Genomic DNA, 9,170 nt, shown 5'->3' with positions numbered 1-9,170 from the left:
TACTATTATGTGTGGTTTGAAGATGGTGACGCTAAAAAAGACAGGAGGGCGAGCTATGAAAACCTTAAGGATGTTTAGATTTTTTATGGGAGTGAGGAGGGACAGGAATGGAGTGACAGAGTGACAGGTTGAGTCACATGGACATAAAGTTAGGGAAACAAGACTTAGATGGTTTGAGCATGTGCAGCGGAAAGACAGCGTTCTGGACAACAGATGCTCAGGCAGGAGGAAAAAAGTAAAACCATAAAGGATTTCATGAAGGACCTTTAGTTGGTTGGTGTTGCAGAAGACGATGCTACAGATTGGATGAGATAGGTATATGATCTGAATATATTAATTTCTTTATGTTAAATTTCAACTCAATATTGTTTATGACTAGTAATACTATTTTCAGGTTTATATACTTTTCTATATACTCTACCGTAAGTTACCATAGTGATGTACGCTGGCAAGCAACAACCTTAATAACGAAAACTAACCTCACTAAGACCAAAATATTGCTTCATAATACAGGCTTCTGATAATGTTATTTATGTTGTTATTGTCTGATACTGGAAAGAAATAGTACAAATTCACACAATCATTCCTAATAAATTTTCATTTTCCCCATTTTTTTTTTCTGTAGTAAGCCCAAATTTAGATTTTCTATGGTTAAATTTTTTTCAGTAGGGTTAGCGTTTCTTTATTATATTTTAAATGATTTATTAAGGCAGTTAAATCAGATTTAAAACTAATTTTATTAATTGTATTTTTGTAATTCATACCAGATATTATTTTCTGCACATGGGTCTTCCTAAAGAAAAACAAAAACGTAATCAGTTTTAAGACGGAATTTTCCATCACTCTTTATACAAGGAGAACAACACTGCACTACTCCAGTGATGTGATGGAAAGTTCCAGAGCAGATGGACCTTGTGGTAAGACTGCTATTCATTTTTCCTACCTTGACATTTTTAATGCTTTACCCCCATTTGACCAGCAGATGGTAGCAAATACCACAAAGACTAAAATACAGACGACCATTAACGATAAATAATACCATTAAAGCCATAATTTCAGCTAGCAATAGCAACATTTGCATAGAAACTGAAAGATCCCTCTTCGTTCCCAGGAGTGCTCACAAACCCTTTTCGGGTTGCGTCGGGAAATAAACTACCTTCAGCTGCTTCCTTTAGTCACAATGGTCACAAGAAGTCGGCATAGAAATTTTCCAAATCAAATATGCAGACTTACTCGCTGTGGCGACCCCTTGTGACCAATATGACTACAGGAGCAGCTGAAAGTCGCTTATTTCAACACAACCGACAATAAAATGCCACATAGAAGAACTGGAGAAGCTCTTTGTACTGTGTAAGCTCACATTTTTTTAAATGTCGTTAAATTTCGCTTTAAAACAGGAGCTATGTCCTCGGAGTCACGCACTTCAATGAAGACTTGTTGAGAAGACGGTGAAGATGCCCACTGAATGCAGTAGCAGCTGTCTCGTCTACACAGTTATCCTCCCATAACAAATAAATTAGTCAACATGGCCGCAGAGCACCTAGCCCTACATAACTGAGACACGGAATAAAACAACACAGGTAAATATAAATATGGTATTCGCGTTTTTAAAAAAAACACCTACAATTCATGACCTGCATGCTTTTGTTTGTATGCGCAATTGTATACTAACATGCTACGAATTATTTACAAAAAGCTATAGGTAAATTTGTTATTTAAAATGTCATATTCAAATAACAAACGTAATAATTACAACCCACAATCAGTTTACATTTTAATTTTATTCGTTTTATTCTGAACGCGCGCGTGTGTGAATTTCTTTGATAATAATCATAAAAAGACCCGTCCTTTTCATCTCTGTTTTCGCAGATTTAATGGCGTTCATGTCTCGGTTCTCTCGGTCCCGGAGCAGCTCCAGGTCTCCGAGCCGAAAAGACTCTGAACGTTCCTCCCCGATCCTGACTGTCTCCGAGCTAGAGAGGCTCCTTTACACGGGCAAAACGGCCTGCAACCATGCAGACGAAGTGTGGCCACGACTCTATATTGGAGACCAGTGAGTTTTTCTAACCTCTGAGCGGTGGCAGAAGAAGTAAATACTCAGTAAGAGTGTCTTAATAACAGTGAATGAATACTTAACGTATTCATTTCTTAGTAAAGTATTACTTAGAAATAAAAATACCCATTACTTATTACGAGTGAGTAATGAGCACCCAATGAGTACTAATTTTAATGAAGTAAATGTTCATATAAGCTGAAAGCTGTTTAGTCTAAAGCAAACGTCTTTATCTAAAATCTATATCTAGCTTCATCACCCACCAGTATCTGTTTATGTCTCATTCATAAGCTTAGGAGTCACATAAGAGTTACATGTCAGCATAAATCATACAAGTTATGTAGTCAAGTGAAAACAGTTTAACTGCTAGAGCTGGAAATACCTTCTCTCTTCTGCAGGGACATTGCATCAGATCGTCGAGAATTGGCCAAACTTGGCATTACACATATCCTCAACTGCGCACAGACGAAGTGGCGCGGGGGAGCCGAATATTACGCTGGGATGAACATCACCTATCATGGCATTGAGGCTCATGACTCACCAACTTTTGACATGAGTGTAAACTTCTATCCTGCTTCTGAGTTCATTCACAAAGCCCTCACCAGCGGAGGTTAGTCTGAGACTGGGCGTGTGGGGGTCTGTGTGGGTAGATTCTCTGTTCTACTGTGTTTGATTTTAATTTTATGATCTATTGAATTTTAAATCTATGCGCTCTTCCAATTGTTATTTTTTGCATGCTGTGCTTACAAGGTATCTTTGATTCTTTTGAAAGATGCCTATAAAAATGAATTATTAATTGATAACATGAGGGAAAATCATCACTTCAAATAGCAGGTCATCTAGCAGTTAGAAGCTCTGTGTTCTGCATATCAAAAAAGGATCCCGGGGCAAGACTGAACCCCATATCACCCTGATGGCCTCATGAATAGATATTGAGTAAAGTCCTTTTAAGTAAAAATGAGTTATTACAATACTAGAGTAAACAAATAAATTTGTTCTTTGACCTAAGAAATAAGAAATTTTCAGACTGTAGTATTTTATACATTTTAAATGAATCTCTTTTTGATCTATGAAAGGTCTTATATAACTACTGGCAAATCTTAATCTAATCTTGCATTAGCAGATTCATCCATTTGTATTTGAATTACCCTGTTTTTACTTTATAAATTTTTCCACTACATGCTGTTGCTTCTTCAAAAACCCTTAAATGTTGTGTTCTATAGTTAGACTTGTGTGGCTCAACAGGTCTAAATAATGATGCAAAGGACTAATGTAGTGAAGAAAAAAAAGAGGAATTTGGGGGGCACAGTCTTTGTCTTTACTGGTCATTTAGCTTTTTCTTTAAAGTATTAAGAAATATTTAGTATATTGCTTTACACTGATTACATGAAACTATTAACATTTATATAAAATATGTATAAATATTTTAGGGGAGCTAATAGTCTTTTGTAAATCATCAATTTATCCTAGTAATTTGCACTGGGATGAGGGGAGCAACCATTAGTGTTTAATAGCATTGATCAGGGGCACAGCTATCCTAAAACCACGCTGAAGATTGTAATACAAACAAACATCCACAAGCTCACACTCTGGTTCTGTATGTCTCTTTTGCAGACTGTATAAAAATGAAGGTTTGTGACATCATCCATCGATTTATGGAATCTGACATAATGTTAGTTTTGTGGCCACTGGCATGTTGTTTTTGGAGCCAGAAATTGCTACATTTGACATCTCTGCTATTTATACATAAAAGACTGAGTGGGAATTCCAATTGAAGAACAAACCGACTATTTGAAGCAAAACATTTTGACCTAACATTTTGTAATTTTATTGAATTATTTATGTCAAAAGTTCCACGCAAGAAAAAACGTAATCTAGAATTAAATTCCTCTGCATAAATTCAACAACCTGTGTGTGCAGAACTTTGATTCACATTCTCACTGTTAACTTTTTGCTCTTGAAGCTGACTCTTGCTCCTGCAAATGAACTGAATTTTGACTGTTTGGAGGTGGAGCCCAAAAGAAGAGGGGTTCTAATATGATTGGTCACTTTTAATGGACATTTCAGGTTACTGCATTAAAGCAAGGTGGCGCCATGATCAGCACTGTTTTGAACCGTATTTGTGTACAATTTGGAAACTAAATTTGGAAGCCTCTCCAGTGTTTATGTTGCTGCCAAATGGTCACTCAGTGAAACACAGCTGTACACCTCTGGCTGCAGAGTTCCACTCACTGTGGATTCAGGTTCCACTATTATAGGTCATCTAGATAGAGTTACAGGTCCGCTGAGCAGTGGACAGAGAGGAGTATAGGACAGACTGTCTTTTTACAATATCTGACAACAATAAGTCGCTCATTTGTCTTATCTGAATGGTTCAAGTTGTTGCTATCATTTTGTGTAAATCACCTTATGTAAATCTAGTGGTACTTAGATCTGTGGTTACTACTAAAAGTATTCTTCACTGTTTCAATAAACAGTGAACAAATGCTCTGATCAAACGCTGATTATCAGCATTTTACAGCTGTGGAAGAAGTGTCCTAAATCCGCTACTTATATAAAAGTAAAACAATAGCATATGTATATTCTGTAAAAATAACATTTTACTGAAATAAAAGTATAAATGTGCTGCAATAAAAATCTACTTGAATCTCTATAAAATTATTTACTCATTAAAGTCTCCACCTGAGCTGGAACAAATTCACTGTAGCTAAAACACACCATAATTTATTATTTATTTTGCCTGTTTATAGTTTGAATTAAGTTTCCCAGTTAAACTATAGCTGTAATTTCTACTGTACACGGGTGGATGTATTGATTTATCACTGGCTTCACTCTAATACAGAAAAAAGTGCAAAATCTGAAACTCATCTAGTCATGATACGTGCAGTTACATGTGTTGCTGAAGGCTGAGCAGCTTTTTATTGGCGAATTAAATGTCTGTATTTTGGCCAAAGTTGTAATTGCTGGATCACAATGCACACTTACTTTCCTGAGCCTCATTATGTTTGTTTGTTTGTACAAGATATTGATATTGTACAAGACTAATGGAACAGGAGTGCTGAGGCTTCAGAGCTCGCCTTAGAATCCTCCAGTTTTAAAGATTCATGTAATCTAGTGACAGTTGTTGGTATTTCCACTGCTACACAGCAAACAATAACTGTTGACAAACTTCATTTTTCAAATAGTAAAAAAATAAATTTTAAAACAGCGCTGATGTTTCTGCCACAGTGGATACAAAGCAGACAGTTTTGTGTATGTGCTGGGTTCTTTGTGTGCATGGCTACTGAGTTCTATGCAGGTTGTTGAATTTGCGTGGACTTGTGATTATGTTTTTTGGTATGTGCAGGTAAGGTTCTGGTCCACTGTACTGTGGGAGTGAGCCGCTCAGCTACTCTGGTGCTAGCCTACTTGATGATCAGACAAAATCTGACGCTTGTGGAGGCCATCAAGACAGTAAAAGACCACAGAGGTGTCATCCCTAACCGAGGTTTCCTCCGCCAGCTGAATGGCCTGGACAGCATCCTGAGAGAGAGCCGAAAAACATCGCCGTAGAGCTGAAAATACTCTCAAGACACATTCCACCTGAGGTAGCAGCCCATTACACTGGGAGATATTCTGGGACCAAACTAGGAGCAACCTGTGAATTTCTGACATTGCGGCTCTGAATGGTAGCCATTGATACCGCAGATCAAGTAATGCCATTATCTTCATAGTCAGCTCAGTTTGTTTAATCTTTGTAGTTCTGTAGACTCTGAAACAGCAGCACCAAATAATTTTATATTCCTTAAGATATAAAAGTTTACTGATACATTAAGGTTCTAAAAAATTAGAACCTTTTATTAATAATTCCACTATTTCCTTCAAAGTGTTTTTTCAATTTGTAACTGACCTCTGCCTTTTAGATTCATTCACGCACATAATGGTAGAAATTTTACAGCAACATCAGTTGACCTATGTAAGTTAAGTAGTAAACCCTTACCTTTGACTTATAGGTTTCAAAAGTTGACTGTGAGTCCAAAATTAAGGAAACTGCTGCATGGGGTTTGCTTCAGATGTGAAACAGGAGTTTGGGGTGTAACCTCACTGTCTGAATTATGTTAATTTAATTTCCTGTTAGCAACAAAGCCTACTGACATTTAGCTTCTATTTATTGATCTGAGAGCTAGTTTCTATGCTCTGTAAACTTTTTTTGCACAATTATGGCTTTAGACTATACTGACAAGGGGAGAACACCTACGTTAAAAGTATAAAGGGACTAGAAACAATCATTCTTATGGCTGACAAGTGCTAACATGTTTATTCATGGTGCCATGTTTGCAGTTATCCTGCCAACCACAGATGTCCACAAAATTTATGCCTAAAAGTTTTTACAGGCTTCATCCACACATGTTTTTGGACACTTCTGCAATTTTGGGCCCATATGCATTGTTTTTCTTTTTAGTCAAGCTGTAGAGAACATGTCTAACAGAGATTTCTGTCTGACTTTTTTAAATTTCAGAAGAAAACAGTCAACCTGAGGCAGGTTATCGCCAACCTGATTAACATACCTGGGTTCTGAACTCAGCAGAGTCACAAAATAAACCCAGCAGACACTGTGATATTGAATAGGATGTTAATCTTTTTTTTGTTAACTAGTCTTAGTAGAAAAATAGTTCCACATAGAGTTCGAAAATGAGTTGTGCCAAGATTGCCGATGAGAGTTTACTGTTGTCTTGACATACTTTCTGAGTGTTGTCTGACTTTCTAGCCAGAGAAAGTATGTGTTCAAGAATGGTTTTATATTAGTATTTTAATGATTACAACAAAATGAAATAAACAAAACTGCCTCAACCCAGAGAGAAGTAACAATATCAAAAAATTTCAATTGCTCAGTTTTGTGAACCAGTTCTCGTTCCACTGAGCTAACCAACCACACAATGAACTATACACTGAACTACTCGGATCACAAGGTTTCTAATGCTGTTTATTGGTCATGGTAGTCCAGAAACGTTAAGTTTACTGTGTAGCAAATGAGAGGGAATTTACACAAAGGTAACACAAAGGTACTTGGCTTTAAAGTTATGTGAAGATAAGAATTTTAAAACAGACTCCAGTATTCTTATCTGTCTATTTGGAATTAACATTATATGGCTGTAACTGGTATTTTACTGTAATCAAAACTTATAATATGTAAAAGTAGAATAGAATCGTATATTACATCAACCCCAGCCAGTTAAAAAACATGATGAAAATTGGTAGAAGAAAATTGTTTGTGCTAAGAAATTTAAATGTTTGTGTCCCAACATTAGGCCCTGTTCATTCACAAGCATATTTATGTAAATTGAAGTCCAGAGAATGGGAGTTCTTGAGCATAATACAAATCCTCTGGTGATACTTGATATCAGTTTAATGTAGTGTCAGTAATTAAAAACTGATCACAATTGACCCTAAGCAGACACGTTCCTTGTTGTATTTTCTAGTTAATATAGAGCGTAAATAAGTTATATAAACCACCAAAAATAAGATTCTTTCTGAGTGATTTTTTCCCCATAGTTTCAGTCATTTCAGGTCTTCCCTCAACGTTTTTACATTCATGAAGTGCCCTATAACCCAGTTCTAATCCAGCACAGTTATGTAGCTTATGGTATTCCAGCATAATTACAGCATATCAAATGTAATTATTTGTTTGTGAACACAACAGCAAATGCACCAATTGCAATTTGGTTGGTTGCTTCCAAGTTCCTTTTTTGTGACCTGCCAATATTATTTTTGCTGATTCTGACTTTTTTTCTATATTATAACTTACAGCATATACAAAAAAACTTTTAAACTTTTCTCAAAGCAAAATATTATTTTCATACTAAAAGAAATTATTAAATTTCCTAAATCCCCAAATTGCATTAAATAACAGGATCTTCTCTTATTTAAACAACAAAAAGCGATACAAATAATTAACAGAAATGAGTTGCTATATACCCACTGTTATCTGACATATCTTAACTTACCAAACGTAAGCAGGTGCAATGGATTTATATAACAAAACAAATGTCAGGTAGTTGTCAGGTAATATGTTTTTTTAAATTTACCAGATACAATTATGTTGACCTCTCTTTCTTTAACACTTTTTTTTTCTTTTTTTCATAATTTTTCTTGCCACTGTTTTTTTTTGTGAGCAGTTTCTGGCCGGCTCTGAGCTCTGAATAGTGTAAGGCTGTTCCAAGTAGATGGTCCCTGGCCAAACCATTGTTGCATCTTTAATTAATTATTTGCTTACAATTTGGTGTTGTTTAAGTGAACTTTTTTATAATGTAATTTATCAAAAGAAACCACAGTCATTTTTTATTGTATATATATAGTGTGTAGACTTAATTTGTCTGGTAGACTACAGACTCACCATCATGCTCTCTAAGTATCTCCCAGTCCAATGTATCACCTTAACTTTACAGTGACTGTTAGCTGTCCAGAGTACTACTCGAAGTGAAGATGTAGTATGCTAGCTCAAGAAGCATTTAGAGTAGACATGCAGTGAGAGACAATACCACAGATGTGCCATTGCAAAAGCTACCAACTGCCTGGATAACATGCACAGTAATCATGCTGTGTGCACAAGTCGGGTAAAGTCTGCTGTTTTGTCTTGATGTTAAAAGTGAGGCTTGTGTTCTCACGCTTGTAAAAAAAAACTTTAGAAGAGCCAATTCTGTGCTTTTAACCAGCATTTCAAATACTTTCCGGTGTGTTATAGAGCTGGGCGATAAAACGATAACGATATGTATTGCGAAATAACTTTTTCTCGATAGAAAAATTAAACTATTGCGATAGACCTCATCTCTCTTGTCCTCTTAAAAAAAAAAAAAAGAACAGCCAATCCAAATTAAGTAGCGCAGAGCCGAACCAATCACAGCCGCAGCGTCACGTCACATGACTTGTTACGTACAGCACGAGCGCCAAGGCGCACATGTGTATTTGTTTTTGCAGCCGGGCCGCCCAGGTAATGAAGGAAATGAGTTTGCCGACTAGAGAAAAATCAACCGAGAGCGTGAGCGAAGGTTACCGAAGAAAAAACAGATGATGGTTCCAATGCTGAAGAGATTGTCAAACGGAAGGGCCACAGAAGTTCCGTAGTGTGAAGGTATTTCGG

General features: G+C 36.4%; 1 protein-coding gene across 3 annotated transcripts; it reads left to right on the top strand.

Moving 5' to 3' along the window:
• Positions 1-300: 300 nt before the first annotated feature.
• Positions 301-5,640, top strand: dusp26 (dual specificity phosphatase 26). 3 transcript variants are annotated; one of them, XM_019360740.2, is made up of 6 exons: positions 301-315; positions 856-917; positions 1,398-1,580; positions 1,870-2,053; positions 2,452-2,663; positions 5,400-5,640. In XM_019360740.2, exons 4-6 carry the CDS (start codon positions 1,875-1,877, stop codon positions 5,603-5,605), a joined length of 597 nt encoding a protein of 198 aa, XP_019216285.1. In that variant the 5' UTR covers positions 301-315; positions 856-917; positions 1,398-1,580; positions 1,870-1,874; the 3' UTR covers positions 5,606-5,640. The 3 variants fall into 3 exon arrangements, with proteins under 3 accessions (XP_019216285.1, XP_003439679.1, XP_025764452.1); XM_003439631.4 differs by lacking the exon at positions 301-315 and having other exon boundaries at positions 830-917; XM_025908667.1 differs by lacking the exons at positions 301-315; positions 856-917 and having other exon boundaries at positions 1,104-1,580; positions 1,841-2,053.
• Positions 5,641-9,170: the final 3,530 nt, after the last annotated feature.

The sequence above is a fragment of the Oreochromis niloticus genome, linkage group LG7 (genome assembly GCF_001858045.2).
Source record: "Oreochromis niloticus isolate F11D_XX linkage group LG7, O_niloticus_UMD_NMBU, whole genome shotgun sequence".
NCBI classification, from domain to species: Eukaryota; Metazoa; Chordata; class Actinopteri; order Cichliformes; family Cichlidae; genus Oreochromis; species Oreochromis niloticus.
The sequence above is the reverse complement of the archived record's forward strand: the minus strand, read 5'-3'. Positions and strand labels throughout refer to the sequence as shown.

Coding starts and splice junctions, on each gene's coding strand:
- dusp26 (XM_019360740.2), top strand. CDS start 1,875: ATGGCGTTCATGTCTCGGTTCTCTCGGTCCCGGAGCAGCTCCAGGTCT. Junction 2,054..2,451: donor CGACTCTATATTGGAGACCA/GTGAGTTTTTCT, acceptor TCTCTTCTGCAG/GGACATTGCATCAGATCGTC. Junction 2,664..5,399: donor CAAAGCCCTCACCAGCGGAG/GTTAGTCTGAGA, acceptor TGGTATGTGCAG/GTAAGGTTCTGGTCCACTGT.